Source organism: Lachancea thermotolerans (assembly GCF_000142805.1).
Source record: "Lachancea thermotolerans CBS 6340 chromosome H complete sequence".
NCBI classification, from domain to species: Eukaryota; Fungi; Ascomycota; class Saccharomycetes; order Saccharomycetales; family Saccharomycetaceae; genus Lachancea; species Lachancea thermotolerans.
The window spans coordinates 1,324,059-1,348,195 of NC_013084.1; the positions used below are offsets into that span (position 1 = coordinate 1,324,059).

The 24,137-nt window shown below is 48.0% G+C and overlaps 14 protein-coding genes and 1 non-coding gene across 15 annotated transcripts; 6 read left to right on the top strand and 9 right to left on the bottom strand.

The window, feature by feature from the left end:
• Position 1: 1 nt before the first annotated feature.
• SLY41 (Sly41p) lies at positions 2-1,348 on the bottom strand (the record flags this gene model as incomplete). The annotated part of the gene is made up of 1 exon (XM_002556472.1): positions 2-1,348. One exon carries the CDS (start codon positions 1,346-1,348, stop codon positions 2-4), a length of 1,347 nt encoding a protein of 448 aa, XP_002556518.1.
• A 1,443-nt stretch (positions 1,349-2,791) lies between these two features.
• On the top strand, positions 2,792-2,864 carry KLTH0H15290r. Its single transcript has one exon. It is a non-coding gene; the product is annotated as a tRNA-Ala (tRNA).
• A 124-nt stretch (positions 2,865-2,988) lies between these two features.
• On the bottom strand, positions 2,989-4,698 carry SNU66 (U4/U6-U5 snRNP complex subunit SNU66; the record flags this gene model as incomplete). Its single annotated transcript, XM_002556473.1, has 1 exon — positions 2,989-4,698. The coding sequence occupies one exon, from the start codon at positions 4,696-4,698 to the stop codon at positions 2,989-2,991; it is 1,710 nt and encodes a 569-aa protein (XP_002556519.1).
• A 747-nt stretch (positions 4,699-5,445) lies between these two features.
• Positions 5,446-6,981, bottom strand: NOP58 (RNA-processing protein NOP58; the record flags this gene model as incomplete). The annotated part of the gene is made up of 1 exon (XM_002556474.1): positions 5,446-6,981. One exon carries the CDS (start codon positions 6,979-6,981, stop codon positions 5,446-5,448), a length of 1,536 nt encoding a protein of 511 aa, XP_002556520.1.
• A 287-nt stretch (positions 6,982-7,268) lies between these two features.
• Positions 7,269-8,096, bottom strand: DGK1 (diacylglycerol kinase; the record flags this gene model as incomplete). The annotated part of the gene is made up of 1 exon (XM_002556475.1): positions 7,269-8,096. One exon carries the CDS (start codon positions 8,094-8,096, stop codon positions 7,269-7,271), a length of 828 nt encoding a protein of 275 aa, XP_002556521.1.
• A 317-nt stretch (positions 8,097-8,413) lies between these two features.
• Positions 8,414-8,854, bottom strand: RPL20B (60S ribosomal protein eL20; the record flags this gene model as incomplete). Its single annotated transcript, XM_002556476.1, has 1 exon — positions 8,414-8,854. The coding sequence occupies one exon, from the start codon at positions 8,852-8,854 to the stop codon at positions 8,414-8,416; it is 441 nt and encodes a 146-aa protein (XP_002556522.1).
• A 1,041-nt stretch (positions 8,855-9,895) lies between these two features.
• SPS4 (Sps4p) lies at positions 9,896-10,711 on the bottom strand (the record flags this gene model as incomplete). The annotated part of the gene is made up of 1 exon (XM_002556477.1): positions 9,896-10,711. The coding sequence occupies one exon, from the start codon at positions 10,709-10,711 to the stop codon at positions 9,896-9,898; it is 816 nt and encodes a 271-aa protein (XP_002556523.1).
• Positions 10,712-11,738: 1,027 nt separating this feature from the next.
• SFG1 (Sfg1p) lies at positions 11,739-12,761 on the top strand (the record flags this gene model as incomplete). Its single annotated transcript, XM_002556478.1, has 1 exon — positions 11,739-12,761. The coding sequence occupies one exon, from the start codon at positions 11,739-11,741 to the stop codon at positions 12,759-12,761; it is 1,023 nt and encodes a 340-aa protein (XP_002556524.1).
• Positions 12,762-12,987: 226 nt separating this feature from the next.
• KLTH0H15444g (cation diffusion facilitator family transporter) lies at positions 12,988-14,274 on the bottom strand (the record flags this gene model as incomplete). The annotated part of the gene is made up of 1 exon (XM_002556479.1): positions 12,988-14,274. One exon carries the CDS (start codon positions 14,272-14,274, stop codon positions 12,988-12,990), a length of 1,287 nt encoding a protein of 428 aa, XP_002556525.1.
• Positions 14,275-14,896: 622 nt separating this feature from the next.
• Positions 14,897-15,373, top strand: KLTH0H15466g (KLTH0H15466p; the record flags this gene model as incomplete). Its single annotated transcript, XM_002556480.1, has 1 exon — positions 14,897-15,373. The coding sequence occupies one exon, from the start codon at positions 14,897-14,899 to the stop codon at positions 15,371-15,373; it is 477 nt and encodes a 158-aa protein (XP_002556526.1).
• A 646-nt stretch (positions 15,374-16,019) lies between these two features.
• KLTH0H15488g (uncharacterized protein) lies at positions 16,020-17,057 on the top strand (the record flags this gene model as incomplete). The annotated part of the gene is made up of 1 exon (XM_002556481.1): positions 16,020-17,057. One exon carries the CDS (start codon positions 16,020-16,022, stop codon positions 17,055-17,057), a length of 1,038 nt encoding a protein of 345 aa, XP_002556527.1.
• A 393-nt stretch (positions 17,058-17,450) lies between these two features.
• KLTH0H15510g (opsin family protein) lies at positions 17,451-18,449 on the bottom strand (the record flags this gene model as incomplete). The annotated part of the gene is made up of 1 exon (XM_002556482.1): positions 17,451-18,449. The coding sequence occupies one exon, from the start codon at positions 18,447-18,449 to the stop codon at positions 17,451-17,453; it is 999 nt and encodes a 332-aa protein (XP_002556528.1).
• An 857-nt stretch (positions 18,450-19,306) lies between these two features.
• Positions 19,307-19,636, bottom strand: COA6 (Coa6p; the record flags this gene model as incomplete). Its single annotated transcript, XM_002556483.1, has 1 exon — positions 19,307-19,636. The coding sequence occupies one exon, from the start codon at positions 19,634-19,636 to the stop codon at positions 19,307-19,309; it is 330 nt and encodes a 109-aa protein (XP_002556529.1).
• Positions 19,637-20,237: 601 nt separating this feature from the next.
• On the top strand, positions 20,238-21,650 carry KLTH0H15554g (KLTH0H15554p; the record flags this gene model as incomplete). Its single annotated transcript, XM_002556484.1, has 1 exon — positions 20,238-21,650. One exon carries the CDS (start codon positions 20,238-20,240, stop codon positions 21,648-21,650), a length of 1,413 nt encoding a protein of 470 aa, XP_002556530.1.
• A 693-nt stretch (positions 21,651-22,343) lies between these two features.
• Positions 22,344-23,804, top strand: SIP5 (Sip5p; the record flags this gene model as incomplete). Its single annotated transcript, XM_002556485.1, has 1 exon — positions 22,344-23,804. One exon carries the CDS (start codon positions 22,344-22,346, stop codon positions 23,802-23,804), a length of 1,461 nt encoding a protein of 486 aa, XP_002556531.1.
• Positions 23,805-24,137: the final 333 nt, after the last annotated feature.

The following is a 24,137-nucleotide window of genomic DNA, read 5'->3' on the forward strand; positions in this document are numbered from 1 at the left end:
CTCATTTTTTGGAGAGCCCCCATTTGTCGTAGCCGTAAAGACCAACAACTGTCATTGATAATCCTAAAACCTGCCTTAGCGACAGGCTTGATTCCCATGCCAATGCCACTGCTATGATAACAATACGTTTCATGATGTTGGCAATAGAGTAGTTCACCGGAGATAGCATACCGATTAATTGAAACGCAAGCATGGCTTGGAAGAAATGTGTTGCGCCATGTATAAGCACCAAAAAAAGTGTTTTCAGGCAGAAGTCGTTCAAAAAACTTTTGTCCGAGTTGAAGTTTATCAAGCCATCAGAGATAAAGAATGGCAAAGTAAGGATGAAGCCTATGCAGGAGCAGTAGAATAGGATGGTCAGCTTGTCAATTTGGAATGGAGAAAACTCCTTTTCGTTCATGTTTGAAAGCTTCTCCGCTTTCGAAGGCAGTATTCCGCGCTGCTTCTTAACAGTAAGAATTCCCTTGGCAAAGATATTCTGTGAAACAAAGATTCCCATGGACAGTAGAGCAAAGAAAAGCCCTAAAACAAAGGTTTTTTCATTAGCAGATTCACTAGGCTTCTTGTGACCATGGGTGGACCAGCAGGTTATAATTACACCACAAATTAGGGGCACCAAAGTTAGGTAAGTCATACGGTTGTAATGCTTGCCCTTGAAGAAGCGATAAAAGCATACCGTCATAATGGGGGAGAGCGCTTTCACTGAGTGAACCAGTGACACTGGTATTAAAGAAGTCGCCTTGTGGGAACTGATGTGACCAACAAGCTGAAATAGACCCATGGGTAGAGTGGTGGTTAAAGCGAGTTTACATGGCGTCAGGAACTTGCGCAAAACACATTTTTTGAAGTCGCCATCGAGGTAGCTTGGTAGAATTCCCTCGGGAAAAGAAAGAAGTGTCTTGGAGGCTGAACTTTTCTTCAACTTGTCAGAGCTCAACCAGTTCGCCAGCGAAACAAAGAGCAGACACAAAGCGCCACTAATGAGAAATTGCAACTCGGTGAGGGCAACAGGATGGGGAAAAGTACTCAAAATGGCCTTCGAGAGATTACTTGAAATCGAAGATGTAATGTACCAGACGCAACAGAGTGAAGTGACTCTCGCATTTACCACAGGCAGATAACCTCTAAGCTGCTCAGGGATCAGGTGGTCGACTTTTTGCTGCAATAAGTTTTCATTGCCAGCGATAGGCTTCTCTGGGATGGAACTCCGAGGCGCACTGTTAGGAGATTTATGGTACCCCTGAGGTAGTGTAGGCACTTGGTAAAGCTTGGGGTCAAAAAGGTTGGTATGGACAGAGTTCCGCCGCTTAGTGGTGGTGCTTTGCGTAGTACTCTGCGTTGTAATCATGGGGCCCGGGATACTCGAATGCACTTTGAAAGAATTAGCGAGTGGAATGTCAGACTTATGCTCTCGAGAGATTGAACACAACTAGCCGTGACTGTGCAGGTAAGCGGGTATGAAGCGATCGTATAGGTGAAGTATTACTTGGCAGATGCTTGCTTTGTTTCTATAAGAGAATGAAAGAATTTGGTTTTCCGCATGTTACTTGTTTGTTTTTGACATTTTATCACGTGATAAATACCACATCAGGTCATGTGATCTTAGGACCGATCAGTCCATGAACCGGGTGGCTCTGCTTCATCATTCTAGTGGAGTCTCGGTCGCATAGATGTACTTTTTGCGTACCAAACTGAGATCTAATGCCTCCGCTAGATTTTAGTCGAGCGGGACTAGATTCGTCACCCGTATTAGCGGGCGCGAGCCAAGGCTGGCCTCGGTTGCAGTCGAGCTCCTGGAACGTTCCGACGCTGAGTGTGATCTGCTGAGTGGAACAGCCTTTTTAAAAACACGCCGCGCTTCAGGTATGGATATAAACAGAATGGTCGAAATCTTGTTTTTCTGAAACAACACTAGTTGTTTGCGACAAGATTATAAAATCGCTTTAGAGAAAAACCCTAATTATGTGCTTTCAGCTTTCCCTTAAATTGTTTCGTCTTTGAGTGTTTTTGCCTCAAGATCCGCCTAAATTAAGCTTCATGCTATGAATCCTGGTACGCGCTTTCAGCCGCAACACGATACTGGGAAAGCGCCGGCACAGAAGAAGTGATTGGTAAACCCAGTGCAGATTGGACCCAGTGATAGTCGGGAGGGCATCCTTGAAACATCATATAGGAAGCCTCGCGAAACCTCCGAGGAATCTTTTGTTAAAACCCAATATTATCTGTCACACCAGATTCCTTTCAAGAAATAATTTTGGCATGAGGGCTCCAGCCTCTTCAAATAAGGTATGCAATACTCAGTGACATTTTTATTTTCATGTCTGCTCTTTTCTGAGACGACAGATCCATTGGCATTTGACTGCTGAGCGACTCTATGCAGTTGTGGTATCCCAAACCTTTTATACTTAAGAAGATTTAGATCTGTGTTTTAGGGATATGCCATCCGTAAGGAATCACTTTCTTTAGGCATTGCGACAGTTGCAAAAAAATGACAGGCCTGGGCTTTAAAACTTGCTTCTAGGTTTCAAGTTTCACTGCAATTATTGAAATCACTAATATACATAGTGAGCGTATACGAGAGGTTTACCTGCCTCACACACACACCCTTAACACTATCGCAAATTATCCTCCTTATCTATGTTCAAATACCAGTAGTGTACACACCGATATCGGATTTCAATAATCTTCATCAATATCGGATACTCCTCAAAAACAATTTTGTTTCTTGATGCCCACTTGTATATATATATCTGTTATATAGTATGTAAATATTCCAATGTTCGACAACAACGGGCGTGTGGCGTAGTTGGTAGCGCGCTCCCTTAGCATGGGAGAGGTCATCGGTTCGACTCCGGTCTCGTCCATTTTTTAGAATCTTCATATTTTTGAAGAAAACTTGCTTAACTTTTTCTGACAGCGATTGGTGTTCGAACGCGAGCCTTAAATTCGATTCCTATAATATTTGATTATACATTGTGGAGCATTATATCACATGAAATTTTCGTGTTGGTTCTGCTGGTTCCTTTGCTCGACTTTCCGTTGCGCTTTTGTGAGCTTCCTCCGATTCGAATGTGTACCATGAAATGCTTGCGATAACTGTTTGTAAGCCTCTTTTGTCGTGAGCTCGTTGCCGCGTTCATCTTTGTAGGTTAGCTTGACTTCTGGATTGTACCCAGCCAGCCGCTCTTTTTGTAGTGACTGATTTCGTTTGGCTATTTCTTGATGCTGAAGTTCTTCTATTCTGTCGAGCTCTTCCCTACTATATTGTATTTTGTCTTGAGACAACTCCTCCTTGAACTTCTCTTTGACCTTGCGTGTTTCGAGTTTCTGCTTCAGCGCTAAGAGCTCGAGGTCCTTGCTGCGCAATGAGGCTGTGGATGCTTTAGGCTGTTGCGGCAACACATTGCGCTCTTTCAGGAAACTTAAGGTTGACGCGAGACCCTCATGAAATTGAGGTTCGTCCTTCTTTTCAAAAACACTGGCTCTTTCATCAGTCGCTTTCGACCCAGGAACAGATTGCGCCTCATCTGATGCTGGCGCTTTTAAGTTCAACTTTTCGAACTTATGGGAAGAGCTTTTGTTAGAGATGAGATCTTTCTTCAAATTATGAAGAAAAACGCTGTTTTCATCCAATACCATTTCTTGACTAATCTTGACATTAGCAACCTTTGTAGCGCGCTCTTTTCTTTCTAGCGCCTCTTTCCTTGCTTCAATTGCAATCTGCTCAGCGCTCCTTTCACTCGAGTCGGCCTTAGAACTTCTGGATTTCCTAATTTTCAAAAACCCCTGTAACTCTTCTTCAGCAGGATCTTCTGCGTCTTCGTTTACTAATGTGACCTTAGGGATCTGCGATACTGGGCGAGACCGTTTTTGTGACAGTGATGAACTTTTAAGCTTTTTACGCTTTTTGATTTTGATCGGCGCGAAGTCCGTGGTTTGGCGTTCCTCATCTTCACTTGCTGAAGGCTCGATAGAGGCTTTGATCCTGTTATCTTGAGACGCTTCGGGTTCTTGCTGTAGTGTGAGCGTTTCTTCGTCAACAATCTTGCCATTAACTAGGCGTAACGAGGTAGCTTCTTGGTCTTCATTCTCGCTCACAAAGTTTGCACCAACCCCTTTTCGCTTCCTATCTTGGTTCATCCTTTTCAATTCGAGACGTTTCGCCTGCTGCAGGTCTTGAGTAACGCCTTCATCGACGAGCACATCTTCCTTGTCCTCTGCATCGACGCTTGCCTCCTGAAGAGTTAAAATTACATTTCTCCGACCAGAAAAATCAGACATGCGATGTGAAATCTTCATGCCGAGCTCCACATCTTGGGAGGCTTCTTCTTGCTCTTCGTAGACCTTATCTAGTGTCCTCTTGGGCTTTTTTCTGGTACCAACTGATGTCAGCCAATCTTGTCCATCTGCTGCATCGTCTTCGTCAACTAGCGTCACTGGGGAAGAAATCTTACTTTTAGCTCGTTTGAGATTCCATCGCAGCTTTGAAACTTTATCATCTATGAATGCGCTCCTCTCGTAACCGTGAGAATCTGCTCCTGCTCCTTCGCTCTTGTCGTTAGGTTCCCTTTTATTTTCTTTGCCTTGCGTTCTTGAAACGTCTTTCTTGTCGTCAGCTTTAGCGTTGATGGGTTTCAAGCCAAGAGAAAGCCTTAGCTTATTTGTTTCTTCTAAAGAGAGGGATATCTCATGCGCCATAACTAGACTCTAAGGTCCTAAAAGAGGTGGATTCAATAAGTGTTCTTTCAGCCTTACATGCATCCATGATGTGCTAAGATGCTTAGTATTTTTCCATACAAAATGAATTAATATTAAATAATGTAGGTTCTGGCAAGTGAGGACAGAGCGCTAAGTGGTAACATTTAGAAGCTGCCAAATTGTTGGATCGATTTTGCGTGCTCAAGACTCAAGAGCAGAAGATATTGGGTTTCGTGATGCTTGTTTTTGTCAGAACTTCGGAGAGGCATCTAGATGTCGCGATATTCCTTTAAGAACCGCTCTCCAGCCCCTAAGGAACTGATGCTAAAGCTAGGCACCGGGCATAAATTACGCTCAACTTTTTAAGTTAGATTCAGTAAGATGGAAGCGACATCCGAACTGTTCAGGAAGAAGTTGAGCAGATGATACGTGCTTGGTTCGGTTGACACTGTTCTTTTGTAGAGTTTACAAAGTTGGCAGTGCACCCAACTTAAGTGAACACGATAGAGTGTCGAGCACATCGCTTATAATGGATCAAGGTACTTAGCACCATAAAGGCCCAGAAAATAACTAATTTACATGAGATGACAAAAATACAATTAATGATGACGAGTATGAGGCGTTTCTTTTGGCTGTACCTTTCAATGTATCAAAACAGAAAGCCGCATCTATTGGTTTCTCTTTGGTTTTGGATTGAGGTGGCCCCCTCTTTTAGAACTGAGCGGAGTATCATGTAGAAAGAGAAGATTAGTTCTTGTCTTTCTTGGACTTTTTGTCCTTCTTCTCCTTCTTCTCCTTCTTTTCTTTCTTCTCTTTCTTGTCCTTCTTAGACTTCTTAGCGTCCTTTTCTTCTGAGTCCTCTTCTCTCTTTCTCTTCTTGTCCTTCTTGTCCTTCTTCTCCTTCTTCTTGTCCTTCTTCTCGGCCTTTTCTTCAGCCTCGGACTCTTCGTCGTCAGAATCGGCGGCAGGAGCAGCCTCGGTGGCAGTGTCCGCATCAGCGTTGTAAGCTCTGGCTTCAGTAATCTCGACCTTCTTAGCCTCACGAACAACCTTTGGAGTGGTTCTCAGATCTCTGCCCTCCAACTGAGACAACCTGCTCTCAACCTTGGATCTAGCCTCCAAACCCACGTCACCTGAGTCGTCCCTGTCTTCAGCTAGGGCGTCATAACGCAGAGACACGGCAGCCTTCGCGGCCAACACTCTGGCGATTTTACCCTTGTTTTTACCCGTAGCTTGACCAACTAGAGAAGCATGGTACAGCAAACCGTACTTTGGAGTGTCATGCTTAGTCTTCAAAGCTCTGAACAAAGCTTTCTCAGCACCCAAGATTTGGATGGTAGAGGCAGGAGACTTGGCCAAAGAAATCAGAGAGCCAGCGTGGGCAATCAGTCTAGCACCAACCAATTCGCCTACTAGTTGGGTCAAGTTGGGGGCAATAGCCTTCATTCTGGCGGACAAGTAGTTCGACAATTGCTCCCTGTACGCAGCAAACTCTGTAATCTGAGTCGCTAGAGCCTTGATGTTTTCCAAGTCTGTAGGAGTGATCTCAGTACCCATGGAGATCTCGGCAGCAGCCTTGACACGCTCCTCAATCTCTTCAGGTAAGATCTCGCTCAGGTCTGTCTCAGCGGCGTTAGATCTGACGCCCATGGTCAAGATGATTCTGGCAAACGCGACAGAGTCAGTCACAATCTTGGCGAGTTCTGGGAAGTGCCAGCCGTACCATTCCTTGCATCTCATAGCATAAGTGTTGAGCTCCTTGTCCAAGTCATCTAGCAACGCGATGGCCTGGATAATCATGACATCGACCTTGTCGGCGGAGAACTTCAGCTTGTGACGGCCAATGGAGTGCGCTAGACCAAGAGACATCTTGGACAAGTCATTGTCTGACAAGCCAGGCAGCAACTCAGGCAAATGCTCTTTCACAGCTCTGAAAATGTCGAGGGTCACGGCGTCGGAGACGACGTTGAAGTTGAGGCCTAGCTTGTTGATGGCGTTAGCAAGCTTGGTTTCACTGACCACCAGAGTAGCCTTCTTGTCGGCCTTGCTCTCGTCAAGCAGCTTCTGTAGCTGACTTGAGACCTTACCCTCAACGATAGAGTTGGCCTCCTCTAACGCCTCAGCAGCGGAGCCGAACTTCGAGAAGGCAGCAACCTTGAACTGCTTCAGCACCTTGTCTGAAGTGTTGAGGTCCTGGATCAGCGAAGATGACTTGTAGATCTTCTTGTCCGACGCCTTTAACAGCGCGTAACCGGCCGAAGTCTCTGTTAACACGTAAGCCATTGTAATTCTAACCTCTTATGTGAACCGGATAACAGAAACACCTATTGAATCCACGAAACAGAGCCTAATCCGTCTTCAAGTGGTTCTTCTTTATTCGAAGTAAATTTTTTCGATGAGCTACTAGCTGTTTAAAATTTTTCAAGCACATGAAAAAAGAAAGATTCGCGATGCCCTCCGTCTCACGTGATGTTTACTAGCACTTTATACGTTTATCTTCTTTTATGACTGCTTACATAATTACAGACGGCAAAAGGACCCTAAGACCTGTAGGTGCCGTTGCTTGGGCCCTAGGTGGCCTTGGCAAAGCGAATCACCGCGTTCATGAAAATAGCGGAGAGAACTGGGATGGTGAAATTGTCGTCCCAATTGAATAGGTCGATGCCCTCGCTTAATGCGGCAACAACGCCGCCGAGTAGAGAAAATTGTGTCAACGACAATCTGCTGGTCTCCGCAGACCAGCTTAGCTCACCTGGCGAGTTCACGTAGGCATAGTGTGGAACAAAGACTCCGTAAAATAGTAGGCAGACCAAAAAACCCACAACGAATGCAGCGATGGATCCTGCAAGGGACTTGTTTCTGGCAAGCTTTGGAGTGAGGTGACCAAACTTGCAGCCAAAGGTTGAGGCCGCTGTGTCGCACCAGCTTAGCAGGAACAGCGAAATCAGCGCGACGTCTTTGGGGAAGAATGAAAATGCAAAGATCAGGCCCAACAGGTACCACAGAACGCCGTTATAGGTATGGATTTCACTCTTACGCATAAGCGCACCAACGCATCGGCAATATAGCTTGTTGATTGCGTTCCACCTTAGACGGATCAGGTCTAGCGGGAGCAGGATGGCAAAGGCTACTATCAGGGGCCATTTAACATTTCGGTAGTCCATTCCCGTGGTGTATAGGTAGAGGGTTATGAAGCCGATAGAAGAATGGAAAGCTTTCCTTGGTATCTCGTGCTTTGTAATAAATTCGCCAAACCACTCGTGGCTCTTTAAGCGGATCTGTGCCAGCGGAAGATGTTCATCGCTATTGGATTCAGATTTGGACTGTGTTTTGAACCTTTGTTTTAGCTGAGGGGAGGCCGAAGGGTCCCCCTCGCTGGTGGTCTGTACATCTACCATAGAATGCTTGCTTCTGCTGAGATGTGCTAGTTGCCGATCTTAGCTGGCTTCAGAATATATGCGCAGTTGTGGCCACCGATACCGATATGTTTTTTTTCGGTGAAGATTGTTCAACTCGTTCCCTCAGAAGATCATGTGAAATAGAACAAGTCGTAACACATCGGTCGACAAGATGAAGCAGAGTGAAGCCCACTGCCGGTAGTAGCTCCTCCTCGAATCAAAAATTAGTTTAATTTGGTAAACAATTTTAAAATAAAATTCTACAGATTATACATCTTGGGAAACCCAGAAAGCCGATGCCAGAATGAGGGACGCGCTTAGTAGTAAGTGGAAGGTCTCTTGTAGGCGAAAGTCTTGGTGGACTTCTGGACTCTGTGTGGCAATGGGAACTTCAAGTCCTTGGTCAAGAACTGCTTGACGTATGGTCTCTTGACGTCGGCGGTCTTCTCGATCTCGGCGATCTTCAAGATGTGGATGGATCTAAATCTAGCTCTGTGTCTAGCAGCCATGTCTTGGTACAAAGACTCGATAGCACCGACTCTGGAAACGTCTCTAATCTCCTTGTACATGTTGTGAGTACCGGATCTGGAGTCGTATCTGACCCACACGCCGAAGTTCTTGACGGTGGTTGGATGAGCCTCACTGATGCCGTTGACGGAGACGATTTCACCAGAAGCCTTCTTGACCTTGTGCAGTCTTTGCAAGAAGTACCAGTAACGGGACTTGGCGACGACCACGTTTGGAGCAAAGATTCTCATTCTGAACAACTTTGGTTCAGGAACGGATTCGGTGGGCAAACGACGGCCGATAACCTGGTATTCATTCAAACGAGCCACTGTAATTCGTTAGTAAGATGCTTGACCGCGTGTTATAGGGAACGAGCGAGGAGCCCTAGGAAAGGATGGGAAACGATTATTTGGCTCAAGCCTGATGCTGCCTGTCCATATGAAGGAAACGCTCTTCGTTACGTCCAGATTTTCGAAGCCTGCTGAAAGTTTCAGCTTTAGCATCGCGGACCTTAAGCTCAACAAATACATTTCTCATGCCCTGTGAACCCGCTGGGGCATGGTTTCTCATTCCGCAGAGCAGTGACCTCGTCAATTCCCCTGGTTCTAATCTAATTGTCCACTCATTCACATACTTTCTTCACGATACTTCCTTGACGTTCAAACAACTAGCAAGAGTCAAGAGTCTCGTTTTTCTAAAACTTTTGCCTAGGCTGAAATTTTTCGATTCTGCCTACGTTCCCAGTGCTCAGGCTCCATCCGGAGCTGGCTCCCGGTACCGCTTCGCCTGGCAGACGACGCCTGGGGGAAGACTCACCAGTGGTGGGAGAGGCGCTAGGCGGGAGCTCCCCCGAGGACTGTCCAGCGGCACTGAGTGGAGCAGTAGGGCGGCCTGCCTGGAGCCTGCCTAGCGAGCACCCCACTCTCAGCCACTACGCGCAGCAAGCTCCCGCCTACGCGGCGTCCTGCCTCGTTTGACACGCAGAGGTTTTGAACGCACGCAAAAAAGTTACACATCGAAAAATAAATATATTCCTTATGTTATGTATGGGTCTTGAGATGTATGGGTCTGGCAGTCACGGAACTTTAGGCTGAGTTGTGACGTCAGAAGTGTCCGTTCAAACAAACGTTTGTAGAACTGTCATTATCCGCTACATACGGTTATGCGCGTGCATCCATAAAGACGCACATGCGCAGCCGGTAATTTGCATTATCTAAATATTTGGGCCTCCACTGTTTACTACTCGCTGAAAATGCTCAGATCGGTAGATCTGCATGGGCCCAGCCCGGATTTTACTGGGCAACAATGTTTGAGTTTTTTCCTTTTGGTTTAACGTACTGCAAAGCTTCCTCATTTAAGGTGCATAGGGCTTCGCGTGTTGCAGTCCACGAATTAGCCAACGATAGGCTTTCCTGCTTGTCGAGGTTGCCGTTGAAAACAGCGTTCACGTGCGAGGCGTAGTTGTAGGGAGCCAATGCTAAGTCAGTGACCTTTCTGTTGGCCCAAGGCGCCATGCGCTGGACAAAGTTGACACTCAGTGCTAGAGTGCGTGAGACTTCGGTACTGTAGCCATTGGAAGGCACCTCCTCGCCATCGGGAAAGTACGCCTTTGTCACAGCCTCGAGTCTCTGGTTACAAGGCCCCACCAATGGGTCTATGGAGCCTCTGACTAGAGGCCTGCCATTTGTGTCGTAGACTTTCTCGTTGTAAAACTGCCTGAATGCGGACATGTGAGCGTGTGCCGGCTCGTAGACATAGGTGTCAGCAGCACCCAGCGTGGCATTTGCGGCTTTGCCGACTGTTTCTTTGGAGTAATTGAAGGGCACCAGAGCGTCGTGACGCAGGTCTTGATAGGTTTTTGTTTTCAAGCTTGGTGCCCAGCTCTCGGCAAGCTCCAGTCCCTTGTCTGCTATGTTGTCTGCCATTTTTGCGGCAGGCAACATCCATTTTGCAGGTTTGGAACTCGCTATTGAGCTGAGGATGGGTTTCGCGTTTGCTTCAAGAACCCGGCAAGCTGGAAGCTGAGTAAGAAATTCGTGCGTTTGCTGCAGCAACGGAAATGTCTTCGCGCGTTCGAAAGACTTAGATGACTCGACGGACTCAGACATAGTATGCCAGATTTAGGATGTGGGTAAAGGCGAATGTCGTGTGGAGAAAGTTTAGAGCTCCTAGCCGCTTATATAGCCTTTTCAGTTCTGTGTCCTTCCTTTGCGTCAATGTGATTGTGTCTCGACGCCAGCCAAGCAAGCAAGTCACTTCGTCGGCGGCTGGCGCAAAAACTCCACACGTGACCATGCCAACCTAAGATCTTAAAATAGACATCCTTCACCTTTCGTGCGCTTCCAGATAGCCTGATCTACCCGTGATACCGTTCTTCCGAACCCCGTTGCCAGAACCATCGAAAACATCCAATTTGGTCAATATTTGTTGTTGTTTATCAAGGTGGCACTTCGGTCTTCCGGGACCACTTAATCAAATCAGCTTCGAGCATCCGTGGTCCAACGGTCATGCATTTGACATCTCGGGCTATACGGGTCGGAAAGTGGGTCCGCACGGCGGGCCTCGATCCATCACTCTCTCCAACGAACCAGAGCTACTGCTTCTCTAAGGGCGGCCTACCGGTCTTATCTAACCGAGCTTTCATATTTGTTTTATGTAGTGTACATGCGGAAACTGAACATTCTTGCCTGCGGAATGAAAATTTGACCATTTCCTTCCGCGTACTCGATAAATTTGGAAAGCCGATTTCCAATTTAAGATCATTTGTAAACAAATAATTAATTAATACGTGCCTATAAGTCCACGAATGACGAATTCAGGCACGTATCGAGGAACTTTTTGGTTCCTTCGTAGACCCCTTCGTAGCGTCTTTGCAGGAAGCCGGCGTCGAGTCAACGGTTAAAACTTGTAAATTTGCACAGTGGAGGGAATGCGGGTATATGGTGCAGTGTTCGGCTGACATGCTCACCAGTTACTGGTGGTTATTCCAAAGGTGTCCCACGGAAGGACAAGCAGGTTGACCACGAAAGGTATTTAAAGAGTGAAAGAGTTTGCCAATCTCGGAGTGGATTTCTTAGTTGGAGGGTGAGACCAGTGGAGAATATTTGAGTAACCACGTTCTCTTGCATAGCAGCGATGCAAGCACTAACAAGGACGCCCACTAAGCAGATCAATAATAACGATGCGGCCTTTGGGCTTGCACACCATACACGCACGGCCAGGTTAACACCAAGGGCTCAGGTGGTTGAGGAAGCGCTGGCCGCTCCTCCACTTCGACTGGGTTCAAAATCCGGGTACAGATTTCCGGCACGCAGTGTTGAGTCACCCTCAAAACCCTCCCGGGCACACCGCAGAAGGCCCGTTTCAATCGCATTTGCCGACGGTAGCTACCAAATGCCTGTGCTTACTAAAGATGTGCCAGAGCTGAACTCTGACGAAGACACATTAAGCGATGACAGCTGCGCGAGTGGAAACAGTATTATCAGTCCCTCTACATCACTTTCAGTTACACCGCCCGAAGCGTGCGCGTTCGAAAACCAAGACTCTAATAGCCCCCCTTCGTTGAAGGACTTTTTATTGTCATCGGCCTTAATGCATTCAAGCCTTCTCAATGATGGCGCTCTTCATGATGGTCCAGAAGGACATTCTGAGGCAAACACAACTGACATTTTGCCGCTGTTTCGCACGCATTCAAGAAAACAGATGCCAATAGTCCCTAAGCCTCTCCCACACCGCCATCGTAGGGAGCGGGTGCTCAAATCAATACTGAAGAAGCCATCTAGCCCTGACTTTTTGAACTTTGTTGTAACCGCCACCAATGGCTCTTTGGTTGATGCAACGATATTTGCCACGGAAATCAATTCCTGTTCTAACAAAGTGCCACTTCCAACTACTGTCTGGGAGAAGGTTACGATCCCCGTAAACGTTGAGATCAGAGACAAGTTCAAAAAGAGTCGGGCACAGCTGATAGGAGGATATTACGACGACTGCGGCACCACAGAGGATGACCAGCCCCAGGAAGGCCCTAGCGATATCAAAGACGCTGCCGTGATCCGCGGATACGAATGCAGTTTTACTGGCACAAAAGCTGATGATGGTAATGAGAAAGGGTTAAGCATGGAGACAGGGAAGTCTTTGAGATGGGCTCATAAGGCTTAAAGTGTAATATTACAGGAACTCGAAACCGCTAGCCCTCTAATAAAAAGAATCGAGGCCGTTGTAAATTGAAAAAGCTTGTTATTCAGGTGGGGCCGGACTTGAATATACTCATGTATTATAATAGAAATGATTTTTTTTAGGATTGAAAGTTAAAAACAGCATTTAATGAATTATGAGCTTGAAATAATTGCCTCTAGTATCTTCTTATCTTATTCTCTTAATTGATTTAGTTCTCGGAAGGTAAACAGTTGTCGGTGTTACAGTTGGCGGCTTCATCGAAAATACAACGAGCTTCGCTCGAAGTAGCTCCGTAGGCAGCGTTTCCCCTGTCAAGCGCATCGTTCCTCAATGACAAGGAGGACGAACCGTACACTCCGCCACCAGCAATTCTTGAGAATCTTTTATATGTGTCGTCACTAACATTTCCTGACACGAACTCCGGTTGGACTGTGGCAGAATGAATGTTGTGACGATGGAAAATGCTTCTTATCAAACTAGCAACATTGATGAACTCGTCTGGGGTGGACTCTATCTCAACGTGGATTGAAGCGATGGACAGCGACTCAGTCAAGTTCCAGATATGAAAGTCATGGACAGACACAACTCCTGGAATTTCCATTATCTCCTGCTTTACCTCGTCAGCGGAAACCGAGCTTGGCGTCGCCTGTAACAAGATTCGCGAAGCTTTGAAAGATAGCGGTAGAGCTGAAGAGAAGATTATAACGGTGATTAACAATGAAACCGCAGGGTCTGTGTAGAACCTCCAGGAATATTGGGTTTTCCAAATAAACAGTGCAGTTGCAATAACCCCGACGTTGCCCAAGGCGTCGCCAAGAACATGCAAGAACACACCGTGCATGTTTAGAGATTTTTGGCTCTTTTTGTGGTCATGGTCCACTTGTGCATTACCGTTGCTGTCTTTGTTACCTAGAAGAGGAGAAGCTTCACGACTGTAAGATTCAACAACCGTGGAAGGCAGCATCTCCCCAATATTCTGGGAAGATTCGCCCGGAGAATGGGTGGCGTGCGAGTGGCTGTGTCCAGACTCATGGTCGGCGTCCAGTGACTCAGGTTCTCCTAATGAGTGCGAGTGACCGTGCGAGTGGCCATGTTCATGGAACAAAACGAGACCGATGAAGTTGGATGCGAGACCCAAACAACCCACAATCAGCACAAGCTTAGGGTTCTCGATTTCTTGGGGCTGGAAAAAGCGTTGAATGGCCTCAATAAGGATGGACACACAAAGCGCAATCAAGAAAACAGCATTAACCAGAGCACCAAGAATCTCAGCTCTCTTCCATCCGTAGGTGTACGAGGCGTCGGCCCCCCGGTTCTTTGACACGTTGACAGCCCATAGCGCAATAATCAGGGAGAAGATGTCGTTTAGCATATGAAAGGAGTCCGCGATTAACGCCAAGGAATGAACCGCATATCCAACCACGATCTCCAGGAAAAAGAACAACGTGTCGATGAACAAGAGCGTGAGAATCCTTATTTCCTTGCCAGAATACATTTTGGGTTCGATAAGGAGTGTGTTTCTCCGTGGTTGGTCAGCTGAAGTGCAATTGAAATAGTAAGCTTTTTTTTGTCTTCGGCAGTTACTTTTGAAAGTAAGAAATTTGAGTGTGCATGAGTACAAACGTACCCATGTCTTGGCACTTGACGAACGGTTAGTACCGATGAGCTGAGAAACTAAAACGAAGCAGGAAAAGAAACCTAGCTGAACCAGTTTAACGAGCAGGGTAATACAACGGATGAGTTAATATGGATCTTCTGTGCAGAGCTCTCGCAGTGGGGAGCGGAAATACACGAGATTAGGTGAGATGCCGTTTGTCGTCGGGCAAAGCTTTAGTTCGGTGCTGTATGCAGTTCTTGGCAGAGTAATCTGTTTTGCTCCGAACTTCAAGTCCGCGCTAGTTCTTGAGCGGGTTACCAACATCCAGCGTAGCTTGAAAGTTGGTCCTGGCGGTGCAAGAGAGAGTGACTTACTTCCCAGAATGCAGTATCTTGGCTTTTCATAAAAAGCAGGCGAAGGCTTCAAAATTACTAGCGTGGACATTATAGGCTTGGCTTGTTTCTTTAGAGTGGGCAGACCCCATCCGCGCTATCTTGCTAAGCGTCTTGGAGAGAGTGCGATGCTTTTAATCAATATAGCCTCAGCTTGTCACATCAGCAGCACAGAGCCCGCTGAGACGCCTCAGCTCTTGCTTGAGAGGCAATCAAGGCATTATCTATCTGGCATGTACCCTTTATGTGAATCATCCAGGACAGCATTCAGTGCTACCCTTCAGGCTAGAGCAAGACCATCGCTGGACTTTATCCCGAAAGCCGTATTCACGCGCGCCCACAGCTTGTTCCAAATGCGAGGGCTGTGTCAAGGAGTCGCGCCAAGGTTCCTGCGATTTTTCCGTGGCGCCATACCGTTGACCGCAGTCCAGTCCGATGCAACCAGGCTTCTCTTAGGGGAGCACTTGTACCATGACAGGACTCTCCACGATAGACGGCAAAACACCCCCAACAGAGGTCTTCGTTGCTGGCGAGAGCAAGCCTCAAGTTCGGTCGGTCTTACTGCGGCGGAAGCTATTATTACCTTGCACCAACCTATAAACTAATCTTGATGAGAGTTTTCGGAATGAAAAGCTTCACAAAATCGCCTTTCAACGCTGGTACATGTTTCTTTTAGGAGCTGGTTAAGCTACGCTAATCGTTGCAGTCCTCTGACCCCGTAGCACAGAGTTTTCGCGCACTCCAACTGCCAACTAGCAGCCGGTCGTGGCTCCGCCGGAACACGTTGCTACGCACATCCGCCTCCAGACAACCAAGGACTAACAGCTCAGGGTCAGGCATCTACTAGTGTTGTCATGGATAATCATTGATCATCATGGCGACTTCACCCGCTGTGGTGCTGACAAAGGGCGCCTAATAAGAACCGCGTAGGCAAAATGCGCCAGAACACTTGCTGTGCCTATCGATTGTTGTATGATGCACTAGAACCTTTTGAGAGAAAAAAGTTATATAATCATGCGGTAGGAATGCGCCTGGAAATGCGCCAGGGTTCTGGATCGCATGAGAAAAGAAAGCTCGAGCGGGATAGCAGGCATCAACGGTGCATCTGCTCTCACGCCAGCGACTACGGCGCTGCGATACCGATTTTTGCAAGAGCGTTTTGTTTTCCTCGCGAGTGGGTATTTAAATGGTGGACTATGATAGCGAGCGTGGTCGGATCGAGATCGAGATAGCACTGTAAAGCACGAAAAAATGTACACCAAACTTATAGCACTAGCTGCTGCATGTTCGCAGGCTGTTGCCGCGAACTCGTACGACAACCTGCATAACCACGAGCACGCGAAGAAAGCGGGCAAGACCGTGCAAGGAAAGCCAGTATCGCACCTCTTCCGCCGTAGCGGGACATGCGCGTTCCCAAACTATGACGGCATGGTTGCTGTCCAGAGCAGTGGACAAAACGGCGGCTGGGCGATGAGTTGGGACCAGCCTTGTTCGTACGGGAGCTGGTGTCCTTACGCATGCGCTCCAGGCCAGCTATCCGGCCAGTGGGACCCAGAAGCTACGAGCTACACTTACCCTCAGTCCCAATACGGTGGACTGTACTGTGACGAAAACGGAAACCTACAAAAGCCCAACTCGCAGAACGATTACTGCTATGACGGTAAAGGAACTGTTGCTGCTAAGAACAGCGCGGGCTCCGGTGTTGCGTTCTGCCAAACGGTCTTGCCAGGAAACGAAGAAATGTTGATTCCAACCTTCGTCGACGGCGGATCTGAGGAGCTTCTTGCCGTGCCAGGTACCGATTACTGGGCGAAAACGGCGTCCCACTTCTACATCAACGCCCCAGGTACAAGCGTCGATGACGGTTGCAAGTGGGGATCTTCCTCATCTCCACAAGGCAACTGGGCGCCTTATGTGGCGGGCGCCAACATGGACGACTCCCAAAACACGTACGTGAAAATTGGTTGGAACCCCGTTTATCTTGAGGACTCTTGTCCTTTCAAGAACGATATGCCATCCTTCGGTGTCAGGATCACCTGCGATGATGAGTCTCAGTGTGTGGGGCTTCCTTGCGAGATCGATCCTGCGAAGCAAAGTGTGAACGAGGTTTCTGGTGGCGGCTCTGCTGGTGCCGGTAACGGCCAGTTCTGTGTGGTGACCGCCAGAAACGGTGCAAAGGCTAAGATCGAAGTGTTCCAGAGCGATTCCAAGGCTAAGAGAGACGTGTCTCACCACAGACACGACGCTGCGGCCACCAGAACAACCATCGCTAAGGTAATGACGGCGTAGGTCTCGATAGAGGCCAAGTTGTAATATAAAGTATGTAACATTATAATTGTTGGTTAGGTTTTTTGCTAAACAAAGCACAATTGGGCCCTGGGCGAACCTGCCGTAGGGCGCCTGCGGTCGATGCGAATAGGATGTTGCCAAGTTTGTATTATTAGTTGTTGGTGTGTAATTTGGAAATGTACACAAAAAATATTACCCAATGTTAATGAAAAAGACAAATCCATTAAAAGTAAATAATGAGGGTTAGACAAAACAATTTATTAGGTATTAGTAGTTGAATCATAATTAGCTGCATTAGAAGGTTTCCACCTGGTATCGAAGTTAGTAGTTAGGCCAAGAGTTGAGGGATAAAAAAGGTCACAAGGATCCTGCTCAAATGAAGCTCCTCAAAGTTCAAGCCGCTACTGGCTCTTGAGTAGTAATCCCGATGTTGGTGCGAGGCGCAACTGTGGTAGTTGGGACTGCGGTTTCACCAGATTGTCTGAGAGCCTCGTCACTTGCGGTTTGCTTTTCCAAGTCGCTGCTGCCATTATGTCTCGAGAAAAACGTTGGCATGACTCCCGAGGAGGTGGCGGTTGCCACAAGCAGTGCAGGCACAAGGACGAAGATCAAAAGGTCCAATATGCCGAAGAAAACATGGGACGAGTCGACCGTAATCACATTGCCACCGTCTGAGAGTCCCCAAGCCACGAGGTAGAGGTAGATGCAAACGTGGGTGAACACCAGCAGGACGAGCTTGATGCCACTGATTGTAAGGTCCACCAACTGGTGCTTAAATATGAGGTAGGTGACCAGCAGCTGCGCGAAGGCTGCCATGGTCCAGTAACCCCACTTGTAGGATGAGTGGATTAGAGAGCCCACCAAAAGACCAATAATGAAGAACCAGCTTCCACAGATCTGCAGGAACAGCCCGTGAACAAGGTCATAAAACGACCATGGTCTGGGGCCCAAAATGTTGCTAGAGTCCCTAGTAACAACCCCTGTCAGTTCAGTGAGATATAAAAGCGCGGGCCACGTCAGGAACCAGGCCACATACTTGGCGTAGAAAATCTGTCTGATCCCGGGGACCTCGCTTTGGTTTGGCGTTGTCAGGTTGTTGAATTCAGCTTGCACCGCAGTCCAGCCGAGGTTCGAAGCCATGGTAAAATACGAGAAGGCCAGCACTAGCGAAATACTCAGTGGACCTGCAACTGCGTACCGGTGGATCTTGGTGCCTCTGTGCTCGAACACCACGAACAACGCCGCGTAGATCAGAGAGACGAGCCCGAAAACAGAAAACACAGCCCAAAGCCAGTCTGAGCCGTGCTCTGTCATCTTGAGGTCAACTCCGGTCGCGGGGTTGACATTGGTAGCGTCGTTTCCCGCCCTCTTTATGAGATCTGTCTCGAACATCGCTGATGATAACTAGAGGTATGGTATGTTGTTGATCTAGTGAGTAGAACTTAACCTGGCTTCCAATGAACAGAAAACAGCAGAAAGTAGGTCATAGACTGAAACAAATAAGCTCCAAACTCTTGGCCTTTTATACCTTTCTGTCCCCACTCCCCCATTCAGCCCGATCGCGCCTATGCAAGCGTAATTAATCCCGCATGCAACCTTAATTTACTCCTTGACCCCAGATAATACCCGCTGAAATGGGTGGAGTCAGTAATGTACGATGGAGGCCTTTGTGGCTATACCGAAAACGGGTTTTTGTGTCTTCGGCGCTAGATTTTTGGGGCAGAAGCCAAAAAAAAACTAGAAGGCCCCGCACGGCTGAAGAAAAAAGCAGCAATTAAGCGATCCAAGACCTTTGCCCTGTGAGAGGCTCGATTCGTGAACTCAACGGTCTCGGTGTTAGATCTGAAGAGGCTGGGCGTTTAAAGTTTAGTACGCGTATGTAATGATATGTCAGCCGCTCTAGCCCTTTCTCCGCAGAGGCAGTCTCGGGCACGTCTGGGAAGACGGAAGCAGAAGTGTAAGCTGTGTGGGCAATAGAAACCGCAACTACTTCTGATGTTCCGCTAAATGAGAGTACCGCCGTCCCAGAGGCCCCAAGGGCCGGTCAAACCTCGGCCTATTCCATATCACGTGACACAGATATTGAAGCGATCACGTGCCGTGATTCCGCTGCACGTGCGGGGGACGGTCGCACCAAGTCGCCCACGGCGCGCTGCTTGCGACGTTTCTCTAACGTCATGTTCGATTACTGAATATATATAGGCTTCCGCGACCGGGTATGTGTGTGTGCGGACCGCTTCGCTTGCGCGCTAACGTCTCACCACCCCGGAAAGATCAATCTGCTGCGCGTTCTTGCTCTCCATCTCTTGCATAAACTTTTCGCGCTTGTGGTCGACTACACGCTTCTCTTTGAAGTACTTGATCCAGCTCGTCGCGCAGTCCTGCTCGTACTTGTTCTCCTGGGCCTTGCAGTTCTTCTGAATGGCATCTTGGTTCTTGGGATCAAGAGCGTTCACCACAGAAATCTTGTCCAGGCACTGAAAGAAGATGTCTCTTGACTCCCAACACTGCTTTCTCGATGACCGCGATGGCGGCCTCGACTGATCGTCTATCGGCTTCGCCTTGGTAAACCAGCCCATGGCTCCTATATACGTCAACACACATGTGCAGAGTGGGACAACTACAATGTGGCCTTAATTGAAAGAGTGATCTAAGATCGTCACCGACGAATATCGACAAACCTCTGATACCCACATACGAAAAAACTGCCCTCTCGTTCGGAGAAGAAAAGCTTTCGGATTTAAATGCCTATTTGGGAATGTGTAGCCGTCCGCATGAAAGCCCGTAAGTGGGCGTCGAACGCGAGATGGCGCTCTCCAAATGCTATCGTCAGCAGCGATCCCGGATAACGTGGGGTGTTATCAAGTAATCAAGCCCACAGCCAACTCGGCGATCAAATTCCTTGAGAGTAAACACTATAGCCGAACAGGAACGAGCAAGAGGAGAGTCACAATCGAGAACACGGCGCGATAAGCGATGCTAACGCTATCATTAACCGGCATTGGAGCGGCTCTCCAAAAAACCGGAAAGCCGTGACAAAAGGTTTATAAGGAGGGCGGTTGCAGACCAAGAGACCCCAAACTGCTGTTCTATCACCACAATCCAAAGCTACTGAAACTCGACAGCTACTTCAACTAGCAGCTCTCATTACAGATACGCATAACTCCCCCCTCACAAACAATGACTACAGACTCTGCTCCAACCGAATCCTACGTCTTCCAAGGCACCATTAACAAGAAAATGCCCCAGGTCTTGCGCGGCAAGGGTGTTCGCATGACCATCAAGAAGGACGGCAAGGTGTACGAAGACGTCATCGACGGTGTCACTGGTGCTGCCGTGGGCGCCCTGGGCTGGGGTGACGAGGAAGTCCTCCCCATCATCAACAAGGCGGCCAGCGAGAACACCTACTCCTTCCCTTCCTTGATCGGTAACCAGGCCTCCGAGGACTTGGCTAAGTTCTACATCGACAGCTCTCCAAAGGGCGCTTTTTCTGCCGCCTTGTGGTGCTGCTCAGGGTCTGAAAGTAACGAAAACGCTTTGAAGATCATCAGACAATACCAACAAGAGCGTGGCCGCCCAGAGAAGATTAAGATCATCTCCAGAGACACTTCTTACCATGGTTTCACTTTGGGTGCTCTATCCATCTCCAACTGCTCGCGCTTCAACGCCTTCAAGGAGATCTGTATCCCTCAAGAACTTTGCTTGAAGATGCCCGCCTGCTACCCATACCGTTACCAAAAGAAGGGTGAGACTGAGGAGGAGTACTCCCAGCGTCTATTGGACACTTTGGAGAAGATGATTGTCGACAACGACCCTAACACTGTCTCTTGTGTTATCGTGGAGACCCTTCCAGGCTCATCGCTAGGTACCGCTCCTCCTCCAAAGGGCTACTTGCCAGGTATCCGTGCTCTGTGCAACAAGTACGACGTGATCATGATGCTGGACGAGGTTATGTGCGGTACTGGTAGAAGCAACCCTAACGGCAAGCTAAACTGCTGGGAAAACTTCTTGGACCCTAAGGATGCACCAGACATCCAAACTGTCGGCAAGACCTTGGGTTCCGGTTACGTCACCATCGCCGGTGTCCTAGTGGGCCCCAAGATCAGACAGGCCTTCGTTGAAGGCACAAACTCAGTGTTCGGCGCCCAGACTTACTCTTCTCACGGCTTCAACTGTGCTGTTGCTCTTGAGATTCAAAAGAAGATTGCCCGCGATGGCTTGACTGCGAACATCTTCAAGATGGGTAACTTGATGGGTGAGAAGTTGCAAAAGGCCCTGCTAAGCGAGGATAACATTGTCGGTGACGTGAGAGGTATTGGTGGCTTCTGGTCTCTGGAATTTGTCAAGGACAGAGCCACTAAGGAATGGTTCCCTGTTGAACTCGACGTTGGCCACCGTTTCCAAGACATCTGTTTCCAAAACGGCCTGAACGTCATGGGTATGCAAGGCAACGCGGATGGACACAATGGTGATATTTCTCTGTTGGCACCCGCCTTCGTTATCACGGAGAAGGATGTCGAGGATATCGTGGAGATAGTTATCAAGTCCGTGGGCCAACTATCTAAAGAGCTCAAGACTGAAGGCAAGTGGTAGAGCAGGCTCTAGCAGATCGCTACAATTTAGATATAGATATTATGAGAGGCAGTTATAGAAATACAATAAACTTTTAGTTTCCACTTTCGTGTGTTCTCCCCCACATAAATTTCATGTTTGTCACTATGTAACCTTGGCGTTTAGGCGTATTTATTTTTTGACGAAAATACATTGTTCGCGAACAATACTCACGGCCGCTACCGGAAGAGCAGGCAATCAGGGCCGAGGGGGGTGCCGACTGTGCATTCAGTGGATAAATAATTTTAACCAATCAATCAACTGCCGCGGAACTTACGGAAGCCAGAGCCGCCGTTTCCCGGGGTTTAGGCTGATTGACTTGTCACAACAGTTTAGAGCATTCTGTAAGGAGGCGCTTCCAACATAAATGATATTTAGAGTTTTATCTACGAGTATTGAGGTTCCGGCTGTATTTCGATTACGCACACATGCTTTGTTGTGCGTTTCTTAGTCGCTTGGAAGTCTGACGACGTTAAATTTGATACTCGGAGAAAGGGGGCGTATATATAAAAAGCCGGATCCTTCCGCCGAACAAAGAGAGGCTGAACTGCATCAGGGCAACAAGGCAAATTCTTTTAGTTAGTAACAGGAATATCGGATCTCTTGAGGAGCAACGGGCATCCAAATTTAGAGAGTATCCCACATAGTACGAGAAACATTGTGAATAACGCATTGATGGGAAACGTACCGGGGAAACTGGAAAACGAAGGCGTAGCGAGGCCCAACAGGTCCATGAGCGCCTCTGCAGCACAAACGCCTAGCGGAAGGAATGGAACGACAACAGCTGGCGCGCGAAGCCAACGCACGTCGTCGCTCGTAGGAACCCTTCTAAGTTCCAGGCGCAGATCAAGCTCCTCCGAAGTTAACGGAAACGGAAACCCATATAAGCGCAAATCAACTAAGGACAAGGAAAAGATGGAGGAGCGCCATGTGAAGCAACTCATAGTGAAGTACAACGAGACGGTAGATGGCGGGTTTCTTGCTCCATTCGGCAGCTGCGGTACCGACAAGCTGGACTACGACGCTAAAGTGGTTAAGAACCTGATAATGGAGCGGCGACTGGCACCATTTTACACACCGCTCCAGGATTTCGACGACTCGTGGAGTCGCGAAGAAGTGATCAAGATCATCGAAGCATTACCTTTGCATGCACCTTTTAACGAGAACCTTGAAACCTTTGAAGACGTTCCCATCGGTGACCTATCACAAAACGATATCGACCATCTCATAGACAAGACGCTCTCTCGGCGTGAGCAACGCCGCATGAGGTCCAAGATTTTCAAGGCCAGGCTTTACAAGAAGAGAATCATCTGGCAAGAAAGGGAAAATGAAAGATTCTTTGAAAGTAAAATAGAGGGTAAGCAAAGTAAGCTGCAATCAAACCCTAACTTGCCAAGTGATGACCTGAAGTACGCCATGTACAGTAGTGGAGCAGAGTGCCCAATTTGTTTCCTGTATTACCCCCAGCCCATTAACATGTCGAGATGCTGCTTGCAGCCAATTTGCAGCGAGTGCTTTGTACAGATCAAAAGGGCAGAGCCTCACTTCCCGCATGACGAAGAGGACCCTTCGAATCCGCAGGATGAGGAGAAAGACCCCAACATGCTGACTTCCGAACCCACAAACTGCCCTTACTGCGCTACTCCCGACTTCGGTATCACGTACGAGGCTCCCGCTGACCGCAAGGTTGGACTGCAAGGACTTGCGCCTTCTTCTTACGTGTACCACAAGAAGGATTCTCCAGAACAAGATTCCGTCCCGCGTACTCCGGATCGCCGCGGCTCGCTGGCGTCCACAGACCAACGGGTGGTTACTTCGGATTCATTGAGACCCGATTGGCAGGTAAAGCTCAACAAAGAGCGCATGCGTCTTGCAAGGCGGTCTGCGAACGCAACGGCAATCCACGTTAGCAACCAGCTGGTTACCCCAGGACATCAAGCATCGGCTGGTGTCACGTCAACATCTGCACCACGCTCAAATTCTAACGACAACGCCGTGGAATTTCAGCATTCGTCTCCTACACCACTGTGGCCAGCCAATGCCACGGCTGCTGAGATAGAGAATCATATGATTGAGCAAGCCATAAAGCTTAGCTTAGCCGAACACGAGCGAGAAAACTCTCCAAAGAAGAGGTAGTCGCTACGAAAAAAGTTAGCCACTTGCATTGTTATAACCCGCTTGCGCAGGTTTCCCATCCATAACACTTCTACCGAATCAGTCTTTACTACTTGTCCCCGACAATGCAGCTGATCAAGAGGCTTGAGCGCTGAAGGGGCACATGACCTTGGAAGGTTACCCTGCACTTCAGAAGAGCCGTGGAATTTTACCACGCACAACTTTTCCAAAGAGATGGGTGAAAAAATTTCAGACGGGCATCGACAATAGTTTCCAACCTACACTTTTAGATTCAAAAAGGTCAAAGAAATAGTCTGCTTTTGAAGCTTAATTTGATTATCTCTATTCCACTTC